At 43.7% G+C, this 27,655-nt stretch overlaps 1 protein-coding gene across 1 annotated transcript in view; it reads left to right on the forward strand.

Moving 5' to 3' along the window:
• The window catches only part of SVOPL (SVOP like), a 49,769-nt gene that overhangs the window by 21,934 nt on the left and 180 nt on the right, over positions 1-27,655 (forward strand). Inside the window, 7 exon segments of the mRNA XM_054726048.1 lie at positions 1,131-1,256; positions 2,304-2,432; positions 4,080-4,153; positions 6,568-6,773; positions 7,565-7,676; positions 8,380-8,461; positions 10,956-11,045. Coding sequence (XP_054582023.1) covers positions 1,131-1,256; positions 2,304-2,432; positions 4,080-4,153; positions 6,568-6,773; positions 7,565-7,676; positions 8,380-8,461; positions 10,956-11,045 — 819 coding nt within the window.

The raw sequence follows: 27,655 nt of genomic DNA on the forward strand, positions 1-27,655 counted from the left end.
CCCCTATAATGGGCCCTCCACCACAGTGTCCATCAGTCCTGTCCTCTTGACCTCCAAAATGTGTGTCATATTCATGAGTTAAACGTTTTTTTTGTTTGTTTGTTTTTTTTTTGCCATTTCATTATTAAAATCCTCTTCAATGCCACATCACCTGTCCCCTGGTCTATGCAATGGTTTGTTACTGCCCTTCATATCCATTGTCTCTTCAGAAAGGTTGTCCCTGGTCACTCAAGTCTCCATCACATTACTCTTTTTTTTGTAGCCCTTACCACTTCCTGAGATCATCTTGTTTGCATTTTTGTAGTAGAATCCCTTGGTGATGAAATAGTCACCCCTAAGTAGTCCCTCAAGGAATCTTTTAGGATATTATCCTCTCTCCATCTCTGTGAGGTGGAATGGAATGATCATTTATTCTTCATTTTCCAGAGTGGAAATAATGTTCAGGCTGAATATTCAGAATTGTCCTAATTCCCAATCAATGGGGCCTGGTCGTAATGGCTGCCATGTTATTCATTGATATAAAATGATCTCCAAGTTACATATTTAGTGTGAAAAGCAAAGTGTAAGCATTAGTTATACTACGTGACCATTTGTGAAAAAAGAGAAGAGCATAATACTATACTTATTAGCTTGTATATATTTAGAACACCTTTAGGAATATGTAACAAACCGAACACAGGTCCTTTCCGAGGAGAGAAATTGGTGGCAGGGAAGTAGGAGAAGAAAACCTTTTTAGAGTGTTCTCCTTTGTACCTTGAGTTCTGAACCAGTGAATTGCTTATCTGAGAAAATAAAAGCCAAGGTCTGGGGTCCCAGATCTTTAAAACTTTGGTGACATTATTGACACTCTGTCTATGAGTCCCCCACTCAGGCTAGCAAACAAAGCCACGGGCAGTGAAGTCCCTGCCCCCAGCCAGCCAGGCCCTGAGTGGAACCAGAACGTGGGCTCCTCAGTCAGAGACCCTCTCTCCATCTCACCCTCTTCCATTGGTAAAATGCTGGGCGGGGCAGCTCCTGGGAGCGGAAGTCTGGAGCAGGTTTGAGAGGAGGGATTTCATCTTCCATTCTTTTCTTTTTTTTAAATTTCTTTATTAGTTAAGGTATTACTTGTGTCCTTATTCTTGTCCCAGGTTTTCTGGCTTGCCGGCTCCCTGCTCATCATCGGCCTGGCCTCTGTGGTCATCCCCACCATCGGGTGGCGCTGGCTCATCCGCATCGCCTCCATTCCTGGCATCATCCTCATCTTGGCCTTCAAGGTGAGGAAGCTCACTAGGCTCTCTCCATCCTTCCCTCCAGGGGTCCAGTGGCCTTTTGATCCCTTCCCCACCTCTTTCCTTTATTTAAGTCCCCATCTTAGTAAGCATTGTGGCAGGGCTAATGTGCAAGGCCTGTCCGAAGGTGTGCACGCACAGCATGTGTCTGGGGGAGAGCAGGTAGGCTGGGTGGCTGGGGTGAGGGGTGCTGGGGGAGGCTGGGGAGACAGGCCTGTGTCCAGATTAGGAAGAGCCTCACAGGCCAGGGCCTCTGGGGGGGTGAGAGGGGTTCGGTGCTGGGAAGCTGGCTCGGGGCTGGATGGAGCCTGGGCAGCAGAGGGCAGAAAGGCAGTCAGAAGTGTCAGGACACTCCCGGGGGGGGGGGGGGGGGAAATGGGGGGGACCCGAGCTGCCCATTGGCTGTGGGAACGGGGAGCGAGGTGCTGCCTGGGGAGATGTTTTCCTGAGGAAGCACCAACCAGCCTGGACTGGGTGTGAGGCACGACGGGGAGGGAGCAGGCCGAGTTGATTCTCCAGGTCCCAGCTTCTGTGGAGACCTGTGCTGTTGCCGAGTGTGGTGTGCAAAGTATTCAACAATCGGGGGGGCAAGGGCCCTGACATTCAGGAGGCCCTTGTGGGTGCTGGAGGCGCCTTCTGCCATGATCTGTTGCATTGTGGGGAGATTTGGGGATTCCTGCAGAGGACTGGGGTGGCAGAGCAGTGAAGGCGCACAGGGGGCCTCGGGGAGGGGATATTTACCAATCAGACAAGAATTTCATTGTATTAACAAGTATGCTGAGCCAAGTTGGAATGGAGTTCCGTGTCAGCCGCTGTTGTCTAAGATGACACTATGAGAAGGAGAATGCAACCTTTTCTGTTCCAAGTCAACCGGGGATGCAAGAGCGTGCCTGCTAGGTTGTGGGCCCTTACGCTCCCACACCCTTTTCCATCACTGGAAAGGGGACGGTGTCGTCAGCACATGGGGATGATAGTCGTGCCCCTGGGTTCAGAGCAGCTGCAGCGCTCATGTTCTTCGTCACCTGTGCCCAGTTTATCCCTGAATCTGCTCGGTTCAACGTCTCCACCGGGAACACGCAGGCTGCCCTGGCTACGCTGCAGCACATCGCCAAGATGAACCGCTCAGCCATGCCTGAGGGGCGGCTGGGGGAGCCCATCCTGGTGAGTGCCCGGAAGGGAGGTCTTCTCCCCCACCCGTGGGGACCACCCAGAAATCCCCTTCGTCGTGGAAGGCTAGCGGGAAGGGGGCCATAGCTCTCCAGTCCTGCCCCTGGAGGGAAAGAGCGACAAGAGCAGAGTAGAAGGGATTGGATCCACCGGGGAGCCCTGGTCAGTTACCTACCTCCACTTTCCTCATCAATAAAATGGGCATAATCACACCTACCTTGCCGAGGTGGTCACAGGATTGGCATCACTGTTTGTAGGTGAGAGATTGATTTAACGTTTAATTTTCTTGTACTGGCCTCATCTTCTTTTGATATCAGTTATAAACTTCATTAAATGCTTTTAAAAGACACAGCAAAATGTGGCGTTTAAATTCTACTGGTTCAGGCCTCTCAGGGAAATCTGCATTCATTCCACACACCAGCCCAGACACCCTCTTCACCCACCTGCAGGCGGCTCAGTCCCAGGCGCCTGGAGGAGTTCACCCGACCTCTCCCTCACCTCTCCGCCTTCTTCACCTGTCCCGCCACCTCATTGTTGATGTTTCTATCTCTCTTTCCCTCTCCCTTCTTCTCTCTGAGATCAATTGAGAGATTGAGAGAGAGAGAGAGAGAGAGAGAGAGAGAGAGAGAGAGAGAGGCCCTAGCCAGTTTGACTTAGTGTATAGAGTGTTGGCCCACGGACTTAAGGGTCCTGGCTTCGATTCCGGTAAAGGGCATGTGCCTTGGTTGCAGGTCCCTGGTCGGGGTACATGTAGGAGGCAACCAATCGATGTGTCTCTCTCATATCGATGTTTCTCCCTGTCTCTCCCTCTCCCTTCCACTCTCTCTAAAAATCAATGGAAAAACATCCTCTGGTGAGGAGAGGATTAACAAAAACAAGAGAGAGAAAGAGAGAGAGAGAGAGAGAGAGAGAGAGAGAGAGAGAGAGAGAGAGAGAAATCCTGGACTCCCTGACCACACTCCTGGTCTCTCAAGAGTCCTTTGATCCCAGGTCTATTTGTGAGAAATGAGTAATTGGTTTCTGCTGAGAACCCCCAAAGCTTCCCTAACTTTACATAAAACCCATTACTGTCAATAATATGGAACTCATCCTCATTTATTTTTATGCAAAAGTACTTAATAGGTACTGACTGTGGATAAGAACGTTTGCTAATTACCCTAAAGACACAAAAAGAAATCGGGTGTTCTATCCTCTTTTAAAATTTATGACAATCTTTTCTTATAAAAGCCTCACACACTTTGTAAATGTTAGGTTTTTCATTTTCATGTTAATAATAAAGAATATCCCATCAATGTTATGGTTGTTTTCATGTATCCTCCTATGTTCTACCACACCCCTCGCTAACACCGGTGAGAAGAGGATGAATGAAAGTGTTAGAATGATAAATTCCACGAGTTGGGGTACCTGCCAATGAAAATAAGTGTGCAAAGACTGATTGGCTGGGATGCATGTGTTAAAAATGATTATGGGATTGGGTGGGATGTACTCATAGGAATTCAGTGGTTATTTCACCTCCCCACATCCCATGTTGTCCTTGTTTTAAAATATGTTGTTCATATTTAATATCTAAAATATTAGAGACATCTTTGCTTGTCCTTAACCCACTAAATCTATTCTGTTTCGCTCTTTTCACTGCCCTAGGATAAAAGAGGAAGGTTTGCAGACCTGTTGGATGCTAAATATTTGCGGACCACGTTACAGATCTGGGTCATATGGTAGGAATGTAGTTAGTTCAGCCCTGGCTGGCGGCTCATTGGTTGGAGTATCTTCTTGTGCACCAAAAGGTTTCGGGTTCAATTCATGGACGGGGCACGTATAGAAGACAACCAATGTTTCTCTTTTTCTCTTTTCCCCTTCCTCTCTCTCTCTCTCTCAAAAAAAAAAAAAAAAATCAATTAAAAAACCTATCCTAGGTTAAGGATTTAAAAAATGTAATTATATCAAAATGAGTTTTATAGAAAGCCTACTAAAGTAAATCCACTCTGAATGCTACTGGGGAGAAAAACACAAGGAAGACCCCAGCAATCTCATCTTTTTACCAATGCCACCAACCAAAGAAATACGTAAAATAACCATTTAAAAGAAGGAGAGAAAGAGAAGAATCCTAATTGTCCACAGTGTTTTTACTTTTCATCTCAACATAAGACCTCACTTTCTAACCCTTTGAAGTCTGGTTCACCACTACAAATCCATCTACATGGCCAAAGTTAAAGACGGACTGTACCAAGTGTCGGGTGGAGGTAAGGTAACAGGAACTGTTGCATTCACTGCTGATTAGAGTTCAAGTTACTACAACCACTTTGGAAAAATCTATCACAGCTGAAAATATGCATATCCTATGGCTCAGCGATTCCCCTCCTGGGCTTATACCCAACAGAAATGCGTACATACATTTACCAAAAGACATTTACGTGAATGTCCAGCACATTATTTTATTTGTCACAGGCCCAAACTATAAACAACCCCAGGTCCATCAACAACATAATGGATAAATTGTGTTATATTCATAAAGTGGAATACTATACACTAATGAAGATGAGAAAACTAGGGGTCAACACTCGACATAGCTGAGTCTCACAAAGGTAATAACAAGCAAAGGAAGCCAGAAACACAATGCATATGATGTGATCGCACTTACATAAAGATAGGAAATAGGCAAAACGAATCTTTGGGATTTGAATTCAGGACAATGGTTGCCTATCTGCCTTCTTCTGATATAATCATTATTAATAGGTTAATATGTCTCCCCTTGACACTTTAAAATTTTTTAAATATGAAAAATTTCAAACATGTGTGTAAGTAGAGAGGCTACCAGGATGAACTTGGATTCGCTCATCACCCAGATCTGACGGTCATGGACATGCACCCTTTGCCTCAGCTACATTTTCCTGTGCTGAAGTATTCTCAAGCCCCAGGCTTCTGACATTTCATCCCCAGGTATCTCTCTAAGGCTCAGCTACTTGAGGGCGTTTTCTTAGATGACTACAATCCTATAATCACACTGACAAGAGTAATGATCTTCAGGTTACTCTCATCCAATACCCAGGACATACATGATTTCCTCTGATTGTCCCCACATGTCTTTTTCAGCTGGCTTTTGCAACCATTTCTGAAAAACCGGGAGGCTGACCTTTTTTTTTTCTTGACTTGGATAGATGAACTTTCCTTATTTTTATATCTCATTAAAGACACCTACTAAAGAATGGGGAGAAAATATAAAGCAAACACAAAAACCGTCTGGGGCTCATCATCGCCGGCTGAAGACCCTTTGTGATAGGCAGAATCCTAAAGTGACCCCAAGATGACCCCAACTCCTGCTGATGCAGTCAAACACTAATTCAGGAGCTGATGTGAGGGGGCTGTGAAGATGTCATTGAGATCACCGGCCTTAAAATAGGGAGAGGATTCGGATTCGGCAGGTGGGCCCCATCGAATCACTTGCGTCCTTAAAAGTAGAGAAATGTCTCCAGCTGGGCAGAGAGCCGGAGGAGAGAAAACAGAAGAGGCGGGAGAGGACAGAGAGATTCAAAGTCTGAGACGGTCTCCACCCCGTGCTGCTGGCTTTGAAGACCGAGTGAGGGGAGCCGGTAGAAGCTGAGAACAACTGGTCAGGAGCCAGCGAGGAAACAGGTATGAGTTCTCCGGCCGCGCGGGGCTGAATTCTGCCAACCATCTGGGTGAGCTTGGAAAATGGATTCTCCCCCCACAAGAAAGGCCTAGGACCCTGCCTACACTTTCATGTTTGCCTCTGAGACCTGGAGCGGAGGAGTCAGCCAGGCCCCGAGCACTTCTGACCTCCAGAACTGTGAGATCCTGGAAGTGTGTTGTTTTGAGCCACAGCGTTTGTGCTAACTCGTTACAGCAGCGACAGAAAACGAATCTAGACTTCAAACTCCTTCACCGGGCCTGTGGGGTCCTCCTAACCCAGCTGCTCCTGCTCTTGCAAATCTGTTTCCCACTGTGTGGCTTCCGGTCCCCCAGTCCCCCAGAGATGTGAGCTGGGGTTTCTTCCCCGCCCCGCCCTCCCCACCCCACCTCCCCACCCACCTTCCACCTGAAGCCCTCTCACATCTCCCTGCAGCTCTTGGTGGCACCCGCTTTTCTCATGTCCGTCTTTTCTCACTCCCAGGCTGGGCATCTCTTTCGCCTACTACGGGGTCATCCTGGCCAGCACCGAGCTGCTGGAGCGGGACCTGGTCTGTGGTTCGAGGTCCGAGTCCGAGGCCGTGGTGAGCGTGGGGGTCTCAGAGGAGAGCCGGAGCCCCTGTTACTGCCACATGTTTGCCCCCTCTGACTACCGGACCATGATTATCAGCACCATTGGTGAAATTGCCTGTAAGTGTCTCTACGTATGGGGCCTCTCTCTGTTTTGGGTGGGGGACAGGCAAGTCGGCCCTGGAGGGGAGAAGTGTGACCCGCCATAGACCTGGCTCCCGCCTGGCAGAACTGAGCAACTCCCCAGATCATGCTGACAGCCGCCTGTGTGGTTCGGGCAGGGAGAAGTCTGGAGGAGCAGAGCTTTGAATTATGAAATCCTGTCCATTTTAAGATGTATTTTTTCTTCACATTTAAAAAAAAAATTTTTTTTTATTGATTTCCGAGAAGAAGGGAGAGAGAGAAACATCAGTGATGAGAGAGAATCATTGATCGGCTGCCTCTTGCACACCACACAAGGGGGAATGAGCCCAAACCTGGCCATGTGCCCTGATGGGGAATCAAACTATGACCTTCTGGTTCATAGGTCAATGCTCAACCACTGAGCCACGCCGGCCAGGCTTTCTTCACATTGTAACGTCTCTGAAATTGGAATGCATCTTGCAATGGCATGTTAGATTTTGATTTGCAGTACTGTTTCTGTCTTAGTAGACATAAAATAATGGTACTTAAATTTCAATGACACCTTGAATTTGATGAAAAACCGTATACATTTAAAATATAGGTCTAGCAAGTAGGCAATTTACAACAGACCTACATGGTAAGCACCTGGGCATGAGAAATCCTTGATACACACCAGTGCTTGTCATTCTTGGACCCACGGTTTGTGAAGCTGCTTCTTCCTGAAATGAGGAGGAACTCGTGCCACCCTCCCGAGGTTCCAGAAATTGTCTTTGTCATTTGCTTCCTAGTGAATCCTCTGAATATCCTGGGCATTAATTTCCTGGGCAGACGGCTGAGCCTGTCTATCACCATGGGCTGCACAGCGTTATTCTTCCTTCTCCTCAATATTTGCACTTCAAGGTATTTTCTCTCTGGTTGCTTCAAAGGAGTCGAGTTTTGTGCCGTGGTTTTAAGATGGGGTCTTCTAACCCACAGTGTTCACTGGGGGTCAGGGTCAAGTCTCTTTCACCAGGAGAGCAGAGAATGGGGGCTGCTTGTTTGTCTAGAATGCTCTTACCTGGCATCTACGCTGGGGCCTCCCTCTTCCCACTGACCCAGCCCTCTTCAGCTATCACAGAATATGGATCCCACCATGGGACTACTCACTTCACTCACCCACATAGTTAGGATCTTCATACCAAGCTTCCTGGAGAAATGGGACTCCCGTTAACAAATGACGCTGACTATAAGTCAAGATAGTTTAGTGATATATAACATAACATAAAACAACACATACCTGTGGTGTGAAAATTCATTTAACTTTTAATTTGCCACCCTAGAGTGGCCTCAGTTATGATATAAACCACTTATTCTGCAAACTATCTTCACCATTTTGGGGGAGTGGGGGCCAGGCTAGAATGGCACACTTTGGGGAGTGGAGGGGTCAGGGAGTAGGATTGAAGGTTCAAGTCAGGCATCTGCTTTAGGACCCCCTCATCGGGCCAGCTGAGAAGCAGCTGGTCATCGGTGGGTGGGCGATGGCATCTGTAATGCACTTGGCTGGGGCCATGGAACACGCTGCACGTTGCCTTTGGTAACTTTTCTGTGGCTTTCTGTTCCCTAGTGCCGGCCTCATCGGCTTCCTCTTTATGCTGAGGGCTTTGGTGGCTGCCAACTTCAACACCATCTACATTTACACCGCTGAGGTTAGTTTGGGGAAGGGTTGGTTCCTTCAGGGGGTGTAAGCTGAGCTACTTAGAGAGGATGTCCATCCATAGATAACGCATCCCTCGCTTCTGTGGACTTTTGATGATTTTCTAAAAACTTCTCATTAAAATGATGCCAGAAGGTTGATTTGATAGGGAGTTTCCCCTGCCCCCTTGAGTCTAGTGCAAGCCAGTGTCTGAGAAGAAACGTAGGGCCTCCTCCCTTCTCCTAGACAGCATTCATATAAAAACAACTCCCTGTCCTAGCGCCATGCTTTCAGAGAAATAGGGCCCAAGCTGCATGTTGATGTTAAAATGCAGAACTCCCGATTTCCCTCTTTTTGAAACTGGGATGTGTTTTTCACCTTTATTCTTTTGAAAGATCACACCCCCTTCATCTGTTACTGGCTGCATGTAGCTTACATTGAAATTTAACAGTAATATAGTCTTTCTGAATTTACTGAACTGATACATCTCTATGCAAGGCCCTGCCTGAGGGAGCTAGAAGCTCCTCTCATTAACCCTCACTTTAAAGAGCTAATATCCCTAGAAATGAGCAGTTTCTGGGGAGGAAACGTAGTATTTTACTGGTTTTGTCCTTCAGTGAGCTGGAGAAAGAAGTGCTGTGGGGACTGATGAACTGCCTTTGTTGCCATTCCTGGAAATGTGAAGGCTGTTCAGATTACAGACGTGACGTGTCAAAGACATGAAAGCCACAGGGAAATATTCTCCCTGCCCAGATGAAGACAGGGAATGATGAGATATTTGGCATATACAGAACACTTCATTTAAGTCCATTAACAGCCTCTTCTAAAATGATTTTGTGAATTTGCAATCAGTGTGAATACGCTCTGCTGCTAAAGCTATCTTTGCAACGTTCAGCTTAACATTTTGGAATGTTTTCATTTAAAGGTCCTTTCTAAGTATTTTTTTTCCTGATACTTATTTTAAAAATCATCTATTATTCTATCTCCCAGAATTGTCAAAATCTGAACAAAAGACTTTATTAATATTATATATAGAAAAAAACATCACCATGATCCAAATCCGTTATTTTCAGGTCCAGTCAGCAGCCCCGTTTTCTAGAAAAAGCAAGCAAGCTCCCCTGAGACCACCCCCCCACACCCCCCCTCTCCTATAAACATAGCAGTGGCCGCTGAGGCAGGAACGCATTTTGCTTTTGCACTTGACAGATGGTGGCTAACAAGACACAGCCTAGTGAAAGAGCGTTCGTGCTTTGTTTTAATGAAATGGTAAAAACTGTTTTTTGAGTATTGTATAGTATTGAGAGAAAATTCTCCAGAGTTTTTAAAAACCACCCTTTTATATATTCTCCCTATAATCTCATTTGTTACATAACTTTTGCTTTCTTATTCAACTTTTGCCTGTTCCTATAAGAATTCTGAATTAATGAAGTACAGATTAATGAGGTTTTACTATAAATGTAAGGAAGTTGCAGAAACAAAGTAAGATTATGTCATAAGATTTTTGCAGTGAGAACATGGTGAGGGTGTAGCATGTATCTAGCCCTGTCTCTTTTAAATATGTTTCTATTGATTTTAAAGAGAGGAGGGGAGAGGGAGATAGATAGAGAAACAATGTTGAGAGAGAAACAATGATGAGAGAGAAACATTGATAGACCTTCTCCTGCATGCACCCCAACCAGGGATCAAACCCACAACCTGGGCATGTGCCCTAACTAGGAATCAAACCAGTGACCTTTCTGATGGCACTTCTTTAAGGTTTCATTGAATCACTACTTGGGAAGTATTTTCCTTCAGTAGAACCATCCTTATGCATTTTTAGCTCTAAAGTGGAAATCTGTCTGATTCCAGAGCTTGCTCTTTCTAAAATTATATTTTAAATATTCAATTAAACACATAGTTTGGCCCTAGCTGGTTTGGCTCAGTGGATAGAGCGTTGGCCTGCGGACTGAAGGGTTCCAGGTTTGATTCTGGTCAAGGGAACATGCCTGGGTTGTGTGCTTGATCCCAGTATGGGGTGTGCAGGAGGCAGCTGATCAATGATTCTCTCTTATTATTGAGCTATCTCTCTTTCCCTCTCCCTTCCTCTCTGAAATCAATAAAAATACATTAAAAATACATAGTTTGAAATTTGCTTACTTAAAGGATAATTTCTAAGTGCTTATTCTTTTTGTGATAGTTATAAAGTTTAAAAATTCAAAGTAGTGTACCTGAGAAAATGAATGTCTTCTATAGCCTATATAGAATATTTGGTATTTAATGTACAGGTGTGGACAAAAGTAGGTTTTCAGTTGTGAGTATGCTAAACACAGTTTATTCTTGTATTATCACTTATTAATTATTATATTATTATTAGTAGTAGTAGTATCCTTACTTATGATTTATCTTTTAGGCTGGTAATTTCCCTGCTTTTGCCCACCCCTGCATGCACCAAAGCCTGACGTGGGGAGGGAAGGGCAGGCGAGAAAGAAGAGGCCTGGACTAACTGGTGCTCTGTGCCCTCCCTCCAGGTCTACCCCACCACCATGCGCGCTTTGGGGATGGGGACCAGCGGCTCGCTGTGTCGCATTGGAGCCATGGTGGCACCATTTATATCCCAGGTACACCCAGGAGTCTCTGCAGGAGGGTGGGCCTAAGGGAGGTGGGTAAAGAGGGACCTGGGTCCCTTCGGGGTAAGGGCGTAACCAGGATTTCTGCTTAAGGAGTTTTCTTGAGGTGCCGTTGTTCACTGTGTGGTGAATTTGGATAGGGAAGGAAGCTAAATGCCCAAACTCCCATCAGTCCCCAGCAGGTGCTGCATTGCGAGCAAGGTTTAGGTTTTGTTGGTGCTGTTGGGGGAGGATGCGAAGAAATGGGTGACACTAGGGGCTTGTGCAGTTGGATGACAATGGTCTCCACCAGGGGTGCAATTGCACAACAGAGCCGAGTGCTGGGAGGTGGCCTCCAGCATGGGAGGCCCAGGGCTCAGGCAAATCAAACACAGGCACAGGCAGGGCAGCGGGGGAGTGGGAGGGAATCCAGGGCTGACTTGGACCCGTGGATGGGGCATTGTTTCAGGAGGAAAACAGGCAGATCTGGCGACCTGCCTCCTCAGGTGCCTCAGAGGGCTAGATGGCTGGTCCCCCGCTGCTCATTCTCTTTGGCCACAAGAAATGGGAATCCACCTGAGCTGCTGCCACAGAAAAAGCCGGAGTGAGGCTGGGCCCTGGAGGGCCAGCTCCAGACAGGGGGGCTGACAGGAACCCTCAGGCCTGCCTGGGGCCCGTGGTCGCTCCTCAGGCCTTACACCCGTCCCCCTGAAGACCAGGGCCCTGGGCTAGCCTGTGTGTGTGGCCGCCCCACAAATCCAAAGCACATGTCCTTCCCTCCAGCCTCCAGAAGACCGTGATGCCTCTCTGCATCCCTAGAAAGGGCCTCTCATTGGCCGGGTCTGGTTAACTGTTCCTACTTAAGCTAAATCGGTTATGGCCAAGAGTCGGGGCTATGTACAAATGCCACTGAGGGCGGTTTGTGATACCGTGATTTTGTAACAAGAAAGCTGTATTTGGTCTTCATCCTGATTTCTGGCACAGAGCTCCTAAGACCCATGCGATTTCCTAAATGACGAGAGCCACAAGGACGTCTTTCGATGGTAACGAGGTAACCTTGGGACTGTACCTCAGGGTGGGGACTGGTTGTCAGGAGAACCGACCATGTGACTAGAGGATTGAGATTTTCAGTCCCACCACCCTGACCTCCGCGGAGGGAAGAGGGGCTGGAGGTTGACTCTGTCACCAGTGGCCAGGGATTTAGTCCGTCATTCCTGTGTGCTGGAGCCTCCATAAAAACCCCAAAGGGAGGGTGTGGGCAGCTTCCAGGTGGGGGGCCAGAATGCGGTTGTGCCTCTGGGCAGGGCCCCACATTCCCACAAGGACAGAAGTGCCTTTGTTCGAGACCTCGCCCTCTGTGTCTCTTCATCTGGCTTTTGATTCATACTCTAATATCCTTTGTTATAAACTGACAATCCAGTGAGTGAACAGGTTTCCTGAGTCCTGTGACTTGCTCTAGCACATTCATCGAACCTCTGACTCACAGCCAGTTGGTCAGAAGTTCAGGGAGGAACCAGGACTGTGACTGGCACCTGAAGTGGGGGCAGCCTTGCGGGACTGAGCCCTCCGCTGTGGGACCTGATGCCACCTCCAGGGAGATAGTTGTCAGAATTGAGTTGGTTGGTGGTGTGGAAGAAAACCCCCACCGCACATGGTCATGGGGTGCAGAACCAAAAATAGGGGTGCAGTTTTTAGACAAAAGGTGTTGTCTGGGTTTGGGGGTGGGGTGAGCTCTTCAGACAGCAGGGCGTGGTATCACTCCTGAACTAACAGGTCAGCCTTCCAGCTTCAGTGTGTCAGAATCACCAGGATAACTAACTTGGTAACATGAACATCCATGACTCTACCCAAAGATTCATTCTGTATATGGCACCATATTCAGAATTTTGTGTTTTTTAACAGGTATCCTGAGTGAATCTGAGACAACTGGTCTGTGGCCACCCCGCCCCAACCCCCCTTTGAGAGGCATGAGGTACCACTATCTATAGGGCAGATACCAATTGGGAGATTAGCTTCTAATTTCACCTAATTCTTTGCCTCCTTCTCTTCGCCTTCTCTTTTTTCTCTTTTTCCTCCTCTTCTTCCTCCACCTCCTTTTGCCCTAAAACAGACTATTAAACCAATTATGAATGTTTCAAGATGTTTAGTAGTTAAAAACTTTAATGGTATAGAATAATAGGAGTTGTGGGTTATATAGTCCAAGAAAATAGAGAAGGGGAGATTTAGTTACAAGTATTAAAGCCTCAACAAATGTAGATGGGACCAGTACTGGCCCCTTACCAGCAGATCAGGGACAGCCTTCCCACTTATTCTGGGAAATGGCAAGAAGTCAGGTGCCTTGCCGGGCATGCCTAGGTTCAGCGATGTCAGGACTGCAGGTCCTACTATAGATGGTTAAAAAATCCATGTCCCATCTCTGGGTCATGCATGTATGTATCCTTGGACTTCACTCCAAGTTTTGCATTCTAGGCCCATCTAGGCATGGCCACGTAGCTGTGGGGACTATAGGGCCTGGGTAACACAAGTAAGACTGTTTTTTTGTGGCCAGGCTTAACATGGTGCCACATCAAAAGAAACTCAGTCCAGCATCCTATCAAAGCACTGAAAACATTTTAAATCTTTACAAAAGCCTCTTAAAGGGGTGTCAATGGGGAAGTGCATTCGTAAGTCCCTGCAAAACCTTTAAAAATCCTCTTTGCCTGCCTCACTCCCGTTGTCACCAGTGGTGTGGCAGTTGCACCATCTCCAGTCTCATCCCCTCAATCTCATCACCCCTCACAGTTCAAACTCTACCAAATGCCGCCTGAACTAGTCCTTCTCTGGCCCCCCTACAGCCTTCCAGAGCTCTCGGCTGTCTCTTGACTGAAATCATATAGCCTCTCAGGATTCAAAGAAAGCTGGATACACAGAGCCTCTTTGTTAGGAGTCAGGGTTTCTTCATTTAAGAAACTATGGTGATGACTCATTCGACAAGCTGTTTTTGGAGGAATCCTCTACAAATTCTAGATGCCCTCATACAGTTTGCCAGTTAGACCACCACAAAGAACTCTAGCTACAATCTATAGTTGATAGGATAGAATTGAATTTCTTTTATCTCAGTTCCACATTCAATCAGCACTTACTGCACGCTTACTCTCTGCCTGGCATGATTCTAGTTCTATTTATTTGTTAATATCACACGGTAATCTGGTTGCTGTCACATTGTAGCTTGAAATTAGCATGGTGGTAGTTGAGACCGAAGTATGAAGAGTTGGCAACTTGTAAAGGGAAATAGCATTTCAAATAGGATGGCAGCTGCTACAAGGCCCAGAGATGGGACAGATATTGATTGTTCCAGGAATAGGAACTAGCTTTGGTGAGCAAAGTGGAGAGACGTGCAGGGGAGAATGTCCCTTACAGATGTATTGAGAACTTTGGATTTGTTTTCCCCCTCAGGAGTAGTGGGAAATAATTTAAGGTTTTAAGCGGGTGATGGACACAATCAGTTTTGCATTTAAAAAGAATGCTTTGGTTACTTATATAGTTAGTGATTTGGGGGATGGGAGGCAAATAGACAAGGGTGGAACTAGCTTGTAATAAGACTCTAATTTCACATCGCCATGTACTATTCACATGAAAAGGGAGATTTCAGAATTCTAGAAAAACCCTTTCTCTTACAGGGTAAAGATATAGGAAAAGACTATATAAAAATTTTAAATTTCTGCACAGAAAACAATTTACCATAGAAAAGGCTGACAGACAAACCTTGATCTTTCAAGGGTCTCGTAAAAACTCTAATTGAATTGTCACAGCCGAGCTATGATTTTCTTGTCTTACCAAATAACCTTTTCTCCGAAAGCATGAAAACCCAGTTGGTCAATGCAGAAGGTGGTTCACAGAGCTTCACAAGTTAACGGGAAGGAAAGATAATATCCAGTTTCTATTTCCATAAATAGACATAAACTTATTGAGGAACTGCAGAGTGATAAACTCCGGAACTCGTTAAAGTGGATCGGACAACTTTTGGTCCGTGGAAAGTGCTGTCATAGGGAAAAGAGACCAGTGTGAACTGAATTCAACTTCGATGTGTACAGAGGTGACTGGTGTTGGAAAGAGAGGCTGAGGAGCTAGGATGGCAGGATCTGTAGAGTCAGGGAGGTGAAAAATTGCAGAAAGCAGGACGGGAGCTTGGTCCATGCGAGACCCAGCCAGGAGCCGTATGTTCAGGTGTCCCTGGAACAGACAGCAAATTCTTTTGGCAGCCCGAGTCATCGCCAGTAGGCACTTTAAGGGGGGCCAGAGTTACCCTAGGGATGCAGCGCTGAACTGTTAGAAACTATGTTAGTGTTTATTCACGTCTTTATAGACCAAGGTTGAGGCCTAGGTGAGAAGAGGCTCAGAGGGGCCTGGCTAGTGTTAGGTCGCCGAAGGAGGAACGCACGAGCCAGAATGGTGAGGGGTCACGGATTTATTTGATCATCCCCGCACCAGGTGGCTGAGCTGGATGGCTCCAGCACACGGTGACGGGAGTCAGCGGTTTTTAAAGGACTTTTGGCGGGCTTTTTCTGGGCGGGGAATTCTCTGTGCAGGTCTTGAGGGGAGAGGTAATGGAATGTGGTCTCGGCAAGTAAAGTGTGGTCTCAGCGAAAGGGAATGTCCATAGTGAAATGGCTTGAAAAGTCAGTTCCTGGGGGGAGGGGTATCGATTCAATTGCTCAATCAAACCTAACAGCTAGGAGTCTTTGTCAATGTCAAGTGTGGTTCATAAATATGTTTGTGTTTATTGTATTTTCCGTGACTTAAGAGATTTCCAAAGGCATTTTTTTCTTCCATGCTGAAAACAAATAATTAAAACTAAAATGAAAATTTCACTAATATTTTACTAAATTTCACTAATAAAATACAAATATTTTAATGAAGCTCTTTCAATATATTTAAGTACTAGTGCCCCGGTGCATGGATTCATGCACATTGAAAGGAAATTAATTAAAAGGTGGCCGGCGGGGCAGGACGGGGTGAGACAAGCTGGACACTCCCTGGAGCCAACCTCCCACGGTCCCTTCCCAGCCAGGCACACCTAATGTGGTGCCGGGGCTCAAAGGGCATCTGCAGAGCGAGCAGAGTCCCTCTGGCCGGTGGGGTCCCTCGGCCTGGCCTGCAGGGATCGGGCTGAAACTGGCTCTCCAACATCCCCTGAGGGGTCGATTGCGAGAGGGTGGTTATGAGGTGACGCACCCCAGAATCGGGCTCCCTCCTCTCTGGTTCTAGGATGCGTCACCTGAGAACCATCGCTGCCAAGTCACTGCAGCTCAGCAGCTCCTGCGTTGAGCATCCTCCCCCTGGTGGTCAGTGCACAACATAGCTACTGGTTGAACGGTCGGACAGTCACTTAGCCTTTTATATCTATAGATAGTATGTATATGCATATACATTTACCCAAATTTGATCATAGCTTATTAGTTCATATACTTTTTTAATTGAGATATAATTGACATTATATAACATTATATTAGTTTCAGGTATACAACATAATGATTTGATATATGTATGTATTACAGAATAATCACCTCAGTAAGTCTAGTTAACATCCATCACCACTCATTTTTCTTTTCTTGTGATGAGAGTTTTAAGATTATCTTAGAAATGTTCAAATATAGAATACGATATTGTTGACTATACTCATCATGCTGTATGTTATATCCCAAGGACTTATTATTATTTTTTTAATATATTTTATTGATTTTTTACAGAGAGGAAGGGAGAGGGATAGAGAGCTAGAAACATCGATGAGAGAGAATCATCGACCAGCTGCCTCCTGCACACCCCCTAACAGGGATGTGCCCGCAGCCAATGTACATACCCTTGACCGGAATCGAACCTGGGACCTTTCAGTCCGCAGACCGACACTCTATCCATTGAGCCAAACCGGTTTTGGCCCCCAGGACTTATTTTATAACTGGAAGTTTGTATCTTTTCATCCCCCTCTTACCCACTTTGCCCGATTCCCCAAACTCCCCACCTCCAACACCTCTTTAATCCTCAGTTTGTTCTCTGTATTTGAGTCTGTTTCTATTTCTCTCCTATACAATTTGATGTGGGTTTTTCTCTTGTGCCTGATTTATAGGAGGTGTTCAGCTAGCTTTGGGGTTTCTTTCAGAGGAAACTGTTGCATGTGTGGCTGTAGATTCAGTGTGTCAGGGCAGGAGGGGAGTTCAGAACCTTCATATACTTTCTATAGTTTTCTTTTTGCACTGAAAAATACATTGTAGACATTTTTTCATGTCAATAAATATTTAAAAATGCCTTTCAAAAGTTACTTCTCAATTCCTTTATCAGTTCCATATTGTTGAATATCTAGACTATTTCAGATAATTTTCTATTATAAACAACAGTAATGAACATCCTTGTGCTTACATTTTTTATGTTTTCATTTCTTTTATATATGTATGTATATATGTATAAATTTTATTGATTTCAGAGAAGAAGAGAGGGATAGAAACATCTCCTCCTGGAGATCAAGCTCGAAATCCAGGCCTGTATCCTGACCAGGAAATGAACTGGTGACCTCCTGGTTCATGTGTTGACACTCAAACACTGAGCCACATCGGCTGGGCCTTGGGCCTTACATTTTTATCTAGCTATGCAGTTATCTCCTTTGGGTAAATTCCTAGAAATTGGATTGGTAGGTCAAAGAGTCTGTTCATTCTCCATTTTGATATATTGTGCTAAGATTCCCTTTGGGAAGGTTGTACCAATGCCTAAGAGCCCCACTATTTCACATATTTGCCAACTGGTTTTGTTAGTCTTTTCATCTTTGCCAATCTCACTGTCCATAAATGGTATCTTTGTTATTATAATTAGTATTTCTTTGATAAGGAATGGACCTGAATTGTTCTTTTCATATTTTAATTGGGTGTTTCATGTTTTTTAGCTTGCCCATTCAGGTCCTTGCCTGTTTTCCAGTTCAGTTTTTAAAGTACTAACCTGTAAGAGTCCTTCATATACATAAAGGATTTTAATTATTTTTCTGTCATGGTGCAAATATTAACCCCTCCCAACTTAACCAATTTCTTTCATTCCTGTCTATGTTCTCCTTTCTCTGTACTTTAGGTTTTTATACATTTAGACTAATCAATATTTTTCTCCACAATTTCTGGCTTCTATGATGAGGATTATGAAAATCCACATTTGTCTCTTCTTCTAGTCCATCTTTTGGGGGGAGAGGGTGTATAAAAAATTGAAGCATAACGTCCATATAAAAGTATCCAAATCATAAGTGGACAACTTAATCAATTTTCACAAAGTGAATGAATCCCAGACTCTGACCCAGAAATCCTTGACATGCCCTCTTCCAGGCCATTGAAGTATTTATTCATCAAAGGGAGAAGTCTCGTTCAGGAAACAGCTTTCTGATTTCCCAAATGGCAGGCCAGTTATCCCTACACATTTATTGAATAACCTAGTTTTAACTCAATAGAAATGTTTGTTTGCTCGTATTCCCACAATTCCTTGGTCTATATTTAGTCTCACTATATTAGTCCATTGATCTGTCTGGTATTGTCACTGTCATATGACATTGTTGAATGAAATTTATAGTACAATAACAAAACTGGCTGCTAAAGCACCACCTCGTTGCTCTTCTCAGATATACTTTAGAGTAATTGTTACATTCTGCCTCCCTTGTCTGCCCAAAACCTATTAAGATTTTATGTAGGTATTTTTTTTTTTAAATATATTTTTATTGATTTCAGAGAGGAAGGGAGAGGGAGAGATAGAAACAGCAGAGACAGAAACAGATGGAAGAGAATCATTGGTCAGCTGCCTCCTGCATGCCCCACATTGGGGCTCGAACCCACAACCTGGGCATGTGCACTGACTGGGAATTGGATTGCGACCTTCTGGTTTATAGGTTGATGCTCAACCACTGAGCCACACCAGCCAGGCCCTATTAAAATTTTAATTGTTAACTTGTTAAATGTATCAGTTAATGTAGTAAAAATGGACTTCTTTTTAGTGTTGTCTTTCTAAGATTATAGTTTGTGTTTCCATTTGTTTGGTGTTCCTTCTACAAGCCTTGCTGAGATTTTATTGTTTCCTTAAAATAGATCCCGCATGTCTTGTTTATTCTTAGGCATTTTATGGCTTTTCATTATTGTGAATAGATTTTTTTTTTCATTATAATTTCTAGTCTAACATTCTAACAAGTAATTTGTATTTAGAGAGGCTATTGAGTCTTTTTGTCTATTGATTTTTTAAAAGCCAGCTCATTCTGGATGGTTTTTCATTTGAGTTGAGTTTTTCAGGTTTACAATTGTATCCTGTGATTTTATTTCTCCAGGTCCAATCCTTCTATTTAGCATTTTAACGTGCTTAAGATTTCACAGCTTACAAAATGTAAACTCAACCCTATTGACTATCTCTTTCCAGCCAAATTATTTAAGAGGGTTCCTTCTCTTCACTGTCCTCATTTCCTTCTCCCCACTCACACTGTCACCCTCTCCAGCCTGGCTGCAGCCCTCCCTACTCTACCACAATGAATATTGGCAAGGTCTCTGAGGGACCTCCACATCTCTAAATACAAACGTTGTTTTAGTCCCCCATCTCATGTGACCTCTCTCTCACTTTAGGGACTGATGGCCATGCCTTTGTGTCTCTATCCCCTTCCCATACCAACCATCACCTTGCCCTCTTGTGGTTTTCCTCCTACAACTTCGGCTGTTCCTTCTCTATCTCTTTGTAGTACATTGTCCTCTAATTTTTGAGAATTCTTACTGCTCAATATTAGACCCTCATCTCTTCATATTTTACTCTCCACTTAGATGATTTCACCTATTTTTATTTTAATTATCATCTATGTGCTCATGAGTCCCAAATTTATATCTCTAGACTAGGCCTTTCTTCTGAACTGCAGTTTGATACATCCAATCACCTCTTCAACATTTCCATTTGAAGGTCTCAAAATCATCTTAAATTCAGCATGTCCAAAATTCAAGTCATGACATTTCTCCCCAAACCCACTCTTCTTCCAGTTTCCAGTCTGGAGCTGTCCTCTATTCCCTTCTCCTTTATCGTCATATTCAATCCTCAAACCATGTGGCTTTAACATCCCAATAGATGCTGGAGCATCTTATCTGCTTTTCCACCACCAGCACCACTCTGGTTGAAACTACCATCACCTGTCATTGGACTGCTAAAATAGAGTCCTGACTGGTCTCCTTCTGTGTGCTCTTCTTCTCATTCAACTCATTTTCTTGACTGCATCCATGTAGATCTTGTGTTATTCTTGTGCTTATAGCCCTTGATTGTATTGCTCCTTCCCTTCCTCATACATAAAGACCAAAATTCTCAACATGATTTACAGGGCTCTACCATTGAGGCCCCCATCTGGTACTCTTCCCTGCTGTTTACTTAGCTATAAACAATCTGGTTCTTGTAGTTTATTAAAACCACCACAAATTTCACACCCACCCCCCGCCACCCCAGGGTGTTCTCAATTGCTGGTACTGGAAACCCTATCCCTTCCTACTCCGTCGCCACCCCGGTTAGCTATGACTCATTCCCTGCTTAGGAAAGCCTTCCCCTTTGCCCTAAACCAAGTTTGGTCTCCCTGTTATGAGCTCTTTTAGCGCTTTGAGATTTGCCTTCATGTTGCTTATCAGATTGTAGTTGCCTATTTGTCAGACTAAAATCTCTCTCAATAGACTTTAGGCCCCATGAGGACAGGGATATGTGCATATTTTGCTCATTTCTTTACTCCTAGCTCGTTCTCCAGGACCTGGCATATATAGTGGGTACTCAGAACTTTTTGTGAGTGATGTTTCTAACTAGCTATTTTGAATAAAGAAAATGAATTTATTTTTCCTATTAATTTTGTATCCAACTATTTTATTGAAATACCAGGGTTCAGTTTGGGTCCTCAGGAAAGCAGATGCCACTGTGGAATTGCATATGCAAGAGATTTACTGGGAAGTACCTGGAAGGGGGAATGGGAAGGAGCAGGAGTGGGCAAGGAGAGCCTTCAGGTCATGCTGCAGGTATGACAGCAGCAAGACCTCATTTAGCCAGTGTTTTCCTCTTAAAGAGAAGCACTGAGTTTTATGTGCCTGTATTTTATTTATAAACGTTGAATCAATACACAGAGATGACATGATGGCTGGTTTTTGTTTGTGTGTGCTTTATCTTTCCTAGGTTCTCATTGTCATCCAGGTTTCATTAAAAAGAAATAAATGTTTCTTCTTTCCCTGGACTCTGTTCCTTAGAAATTTGAAAGAATTGGCACTTTTGAGGTTGTACTTGTTAGTCACTTTTTGGGGGATTGTTTCTGTTGGTTTTATATCTGGGAGTAAATGTCAGGAAACATTTTTACTGAATATCTAATTATTCAAATTTATAAGCAAATATAAATTTTGGGATAGTATTTTCATCCTCTGTATTAGTGATTATTTCTTTCACATTCTTAATTCCATGTTTTTAGGATTTTTTCACTTTAAAAAATTGTTACTTTAAAAAAAATGTTTTTATTGATTTCAAAATGGAAGGGAGAGGGAGATAGAAATATTAATGACAAGAATCATTGATTAGCTGCCTCCTGCACACCCCCTGCTGGGGATTCTAGCCCACAACCCAGGCATGTGTCCTGACTGGGAATTGAACTGTGACCTCCTGGTACAGTATAGGTCAATGCTCAACTCCTGAGCCACACCAGTGGGTTATGATTTTTCACTTTCATAGCTAGCTTTATTTTTTTCTAAAATAGCTCTTGGATCAATTTATCAAGTCCGCCTGTTTCTGTTTTTAATTTATTCATTTAAGCTTTTGTTTTTATGAATTCTTTTACACTAATTTCGTAGGTTTATTAGCTTTTTATTTTACTTCTTGAGTCAGAAGTACAGTTCAGTGGTTATTTATATTAACAAGGTTTACAATCATTTGGGGATTTTTTCTGAATATAAAAATGTTTGTTGTGAAACTTCAAATACAGAAGTGTAGAACCAAGAAAGGAAAAATTCCTTGTAACTTGATCATCAGAGATAACAACTGTCTCTCTTAATAGTTTGGGGTATGTTCTTCCAAATGCTTTTCTAGGCATATATCTGTCTCTCTTTTGGTGTGCCTGTGTACCAGTAGTAGTATTTGTATACCTGTAAATGTGCATATGTATTTTTTATATTTATAATGTATGTATTATATACGCACAGATGTATGTATAAGTGTAGATATACTTCTTACTTAGTCACATACGTATTTCAGGTCTCCGAGGGAGGACAGGCCTCTCACAGATCTGAAATGGCCTGAGGGCAAGGAAAGCAGATTGCCCGGGTTTCTATTTTGGTTAGACTGAGAGTTCCCATGCTCGGGCAGGGGCTTGTGTAATTCAAATCTCCTGCCAGCGCCAAAGGAAGGAGCACTCAGGCTTTTTTATAAGTTTGTCCACAAGTTGGAGAACAAGGGAAAGAGAGGAGGATGAAGCTTAAAGGCTGTCAGTAGCCATCAAATAGATGTGTTTACATCTTTACACTGTGTTTCTACATGTATGTGAGTGTGTATGTAGACAAGCCTGTGTATAACACCTACCCATACATCTACATATTTATATATATACTAGTGGCCCGGTGCACAAAATTCGTGCACATTAAAAGGGAATTACCGTATTTTCCGGCATATAAAACGACTGGGCGTATAAGATTTTCCTGGGTTAAAAAGTAGTCTTATAAGCCGGAAAATATGGTAATTGTAACAGGAACGATGGAACAGGGGGTGGGAATTGTTTCAGAAAAGGTACAGTATTTTCCGGTGTATAAGATGACTTTTTAACCCAGGAAAATCTTATACACCCAGTTGTCTTATATGCCGGAAAATATGGTAATTAGAGGAAATATTTTAATATTGCTATTTGCCCTTTCTCTATAATAGAAGTGTCAGAGATGAAAGAAAATTTGTAAAATGTATATGAAAATCTCCCTCATGTCAGAGTCTGGGGTGCACCATGGGACCCAGAGTCAAGTCCCCGCCCACCTGCCTCAAAATCACGGGAGACCCAGACCCGGCCAGCCCCACCCCCATCAAGCCCCGGAGGGCGGGGGGTGCAGCCTCAGGTCCCCTGGCCTGGCACCGTGTGGGGGGCACAGCCTCACGTCCCTCTGTCAAGCTCCGCCGGGCAGGGGGACATGGCCTCAGGTCCCCCGGCCCAGCGCTGGGGTGGGGGACATGGCCTCAGGTCCCCCATCAAGCCCCGCTGAGTGGGGGGCCCACCCTCATGTCCCCTGGCCCCAGTGCTGGGACAGAGGGCGTGGCCTCAGGTCTCCCAAAGCTGGCGCGAGGGCGCAATGACCATTTGCATATTAGCTCTTTATTATATAGGATATCTACGTATTGCAACTGCCTTTTCTCATCAATTGTTTCATGTCAGTACATGTAGATCAACCTCATTCTTTTAAGTACTAGTAGGTGCATAGATCTCCACTGTGTGAATATGCCATAGTCAGTCATTACCTTGTTTATGAGTAAGTTGCTTCTGTGTTATTTCTCTATGGTTTTACAATGGGACAACGAACATCATGCACCCTACACTTTTGTACATGTGCAACTGTGTTACTCAACACATAGTCATTGAGCTCCTTGATGTTCCAGATACTGTACAAGTGAAGGTCCCAGATTCTTTAAAATTACACTATAGTGGTAAAGGGACCTGGGACAGCTTATTAATATGTCAGATATAATGCTATGTGCTATGCAAACATATAAAATAGGGAAAGGAGACAGTGATGAGGGTGGTATGCTAATACTAGTACAGGGTGGTGGGGAGGGCCTCTGCAATAGGACACAGACATGAGAATGAATGCAATATGTCTGAGGGAAAAGCAGAATTTTTAGAAAAGCTCTACTGGGTAATTTTTAGGTCAAAGGATGTACATATTTTAAATTGTGATGATCTTGTCAAATTTCATTTTTTTTAAATTTATGCATTTCATGATATAACATATTAACCATTCTTAAACAAGCATCCCTATTTCCATCCATCACCACCAAAAGGGATAGTAAACTTTTAAGCCTTATTAATATGGTACAAAATACATTATATCATCTTAATCTGTAATTTGTTCATTTTTAGTAAGGCTGAGCACCTTTTATTATCCATTTGTATTTTTTTTTGGTAAATTGTTAAATGTGATTTGCAATTTTTCTACAGGCGATTAGCCATTTATTACTATAATGCAGATATTTATTATTTGTGGTTTACTTTTTTTTATCTTACTCTGTATTTTTTTTTTTTTGCATGCAAAATTTAAAATATTTTTTACCAACTATTTTCATTTGTGTTAATGTTTTGTATCATGCTTAATGGCCTTCATCACTTGTTTGTCCATATTTCTAAAACACTGAAAGTCAATTTATGCTTAAGGCCTGAAGTTAGGATCCAGCTTTAAAAAGCAACAAAACAATGCCTCGCTGGTTGTTCCCAAGCCATTAATCATCCTTGTGTTTTGGCTCATCTCAATTGACTTACTATGCCCCTATTATAATAAACCAAATTTCCATAGATTCTTGTATCTATTCTGGCACCAATCACACGGCTAATGACTGAAACCTTGTTTAATGCCTCTTGGGCTAAAAACCTCCCCCAGACTCTCCTATCTCCCAGACATATTTTCAGATTTTTTTTTCAAATTAATTATAGAAACAATTTTTCCCCAAAAGTGATTTTTTAAAATCCTAGTGGGATTTTGATCGAAAATCCATTAGCGTTACTTACTGTTTTTTAAATATATATATATATGTTTTTTAAATATATAACAGTGGAAGGGAGAGGGACAGAGATAGAAACATCCATGATGAGAGAGGAATATCATTGATTGGCTGCCTCCTGCACCACCACCCCCCACCCCCAAACAGGGATCGAGCCCGCAACCCGGACATGTGCCCTGACCAGGAATCAAACCAGTGGCCTCTTGGTTCCTGGCTTGATGCTCAACTGCTGAGCTACACCAGCCGGGCAGCATTAGATTACTTTGGTGAGAATTATGTTATATTAAAAAATACTGTTTTTCCAAGAATTAGATTTATTCAAATTTTCATGTTCTTAATAGTTATAATTTTCATGTCTTATACATTTCTTAAATTTATTCCTAAGTATTTTTTGTTCCCATTAGTTATGTCCCACAAACTTATTATTGTTGTATTTTCATCACATTCAGTGTTTTATTTTTATTTTTGAGACTTCCTTGACCCACAGTTTAAACGCTTTTGGAAGTTTTGCTGTTATCCTTATTTGTATCTTAATACCATTTTAGTCAGAGAACCCATTCTATAATTTTAATTCTTTAAAATCTTTTGAGGTTTACTTTATGGCCCAGCACATGGTCTGTCTTGGTGAGTGCTCCACGGGCAGAAAAGAATGTACCTTCTGCTGTTGCGGTGTGTTCTATTCCAGTCAAATTCTGGTAGTTGACGTGTCACTTTGTGTTTTTGTTTGTTTATCTCCCTGCTTATTTTGTATCTAGTTCTATCAATTGCTGAGAGAGGGGCACTGAAGTCTCCAACTGCATGTGGATTTATCTATTTCTCCTTTCAGTTTTTACTGGATGCATTTTTTTTAAAATATATTTTATTGATTTTTTACAGAGAGGAAGGGAGAGGGATAGAGAGTCAGAAACATCGATGAGAGAGAAACATCGATCAGCTGCCAAGGTACATGCCCTTGACCGGAATCGAACCTGGGACCTTTGAGTCCGCAGGCCGACGCTCTATCCACTGAGCCAAACCGGTTTCGGCTGGATGCATTTTTAAAAAATATATTTTTATTTATTTCAGAGAGGGAGAGGGAAAGATAGAAACATCAATGATGAGAGTATCATTGATTGACTGCCTCCTGCACGCCCCCTACTAGAAATCGAACCCGCAACACAAGCATGTGCCCTTGATCAGAATCGAACCCGGGACCTTTCAGTCCGCAGACCAATGCTCTATCCACTATGCCAAACCAGCTAGGGCTACGGATGCATTTTGAGGCTCTTGTTTGGTGTATAAATCTTTAGGATTGTTGTCTTGGTGGACTGAAACTTTTATTAGGTAATGTCCTCTTTGTCCCTGGTCTGGGCTTTTAGAAGTAGAGATTACCATATCTTTTTGATACAGTGAATTTGGAGTAGGGCCCGAAACCTGCATTTTAACAAACTTCCCAGATGATTTTTTAAAGCAGGTATTACTCAGAATTCTCACTTGCAAACAATAGAAATCACTCTGGTTAACTTAAAAAGGAATTCATTGGGAGACTATCCAGTAGCATCCACTGGACTGCTCGAGTCCTGCCAGGAAGCAGAGCCCTGTCCCTCTAGGGAAACCAAGACGACAAAGCAGTTGTTCTCTCTGACCCCAGCTGGTTGAGCATTTTATGAGCTAAACTCGACCGACCCATCAGGGTACCACTCCACCTAGGACTTTGAATCTGGTGCAAAGGGTATGAGGTGGGGAGAGTTTAAAGTTCATTTTGTGGGTGGCAAGAATTTTGATGTCCAATAATAAAAGGGGCAGCAATGGCAGAATTTAGACACATGCCTAACTATTGTATGATTTGGTCATGATTCAGGCTGCCCAGTCTCTTGGTTCCTGCATCTTTTCCTTTTTCTGAGCCTGGTTTCCCTGCCTTATAGATGGGACACACACACATACTCACTTATACAACTATTTCAGAAAAGTTGTATGTACTTTATTTTGGGAAATAAAACCAGAAATGATACATAGGCCAACTACAAAATAATGAGGCTAATATCATGGTTCTATCGCATGCCAAATGGGATTATTTACCGTTCTAGAAGGCCACAGGCCTGTGCAAAGGACAGGCTCTCAAACTGCCTGTCTCGGGAGGACCTAAGTGGCGGTAAGAGCACTGTGCTGTGTTAAGAGTCTGTATGTGACTTGGGATAAGTGGTCACTTAGCTCTGACTCTGGCTCATCGGTAATGCAAGGAGTTTGGACTAGACCATAGTTGCTAGGCCTCTCCAAAGTGCAGTTTTCTGTGACACCAGAGCCTTGCTGCTCCTGAATGGCTTCAGGTCATTTTTGGGAGAGTAGTTGACAACTGCCAGGTGGCTGGCTGTTTGCTAACTTGGGGGCACAGTCCTGCAGAAACTGACATGTGAGATGGAGTGTATGAACTTGCTCGCCATTAACGGGGTGAGAGGATCCAGGCCAAAGAATGTATGTAGAGTGACAGAAATCCATTCTTACTGTGGGAAAATGGTCACCATATGGTTTTGTCACACACGCAGTGAAGCATAATGGACAAGACACGTTATGTTTTCAGAGAGACCTTGAGATTATCTTTCTTCTGAAAAAAACACAAAACTTTCTCCTGGTTCATCCTGTCAGAATTGAAGAGGGAAATGGATGTTTGGCAGAGGGGGTCACCGAATGGACGAGAGGGTTAGAAGTTAAGCAAGCTGCATTGGTATGCAAGAGGGGGTGGGATCCTGGTTTGCTCTGGAAATGCCTGAAGGGTGGGTGCAGAGGCAAGTCTAAGCTGGCCAATGCATATTGCCAGTCCCCGTTCATGGAGGAGTCCCACAAAAGCACAACACAGAATGGCTATAAAGGATCTTCATTTATGTTTGGTGAATCCTTTCCCCTTTGATGGAAGGATCAGT

Source organism: Eptesicus fuscus, chromosome 14 (assembly GCF_027574615.1).
Source record: "Eptesicus fuscus isolate TK198812 chromosome 14, DD_ASM_mEF_20220401, whole genome shotgun sequence".
Classification (NCBI taxonomy): Eukaryota; Metazoa; Chordata; class Mammalia; order Chiroptera; family Vespertilionidae; genus Eptesicus; species Eptesicus fuscus.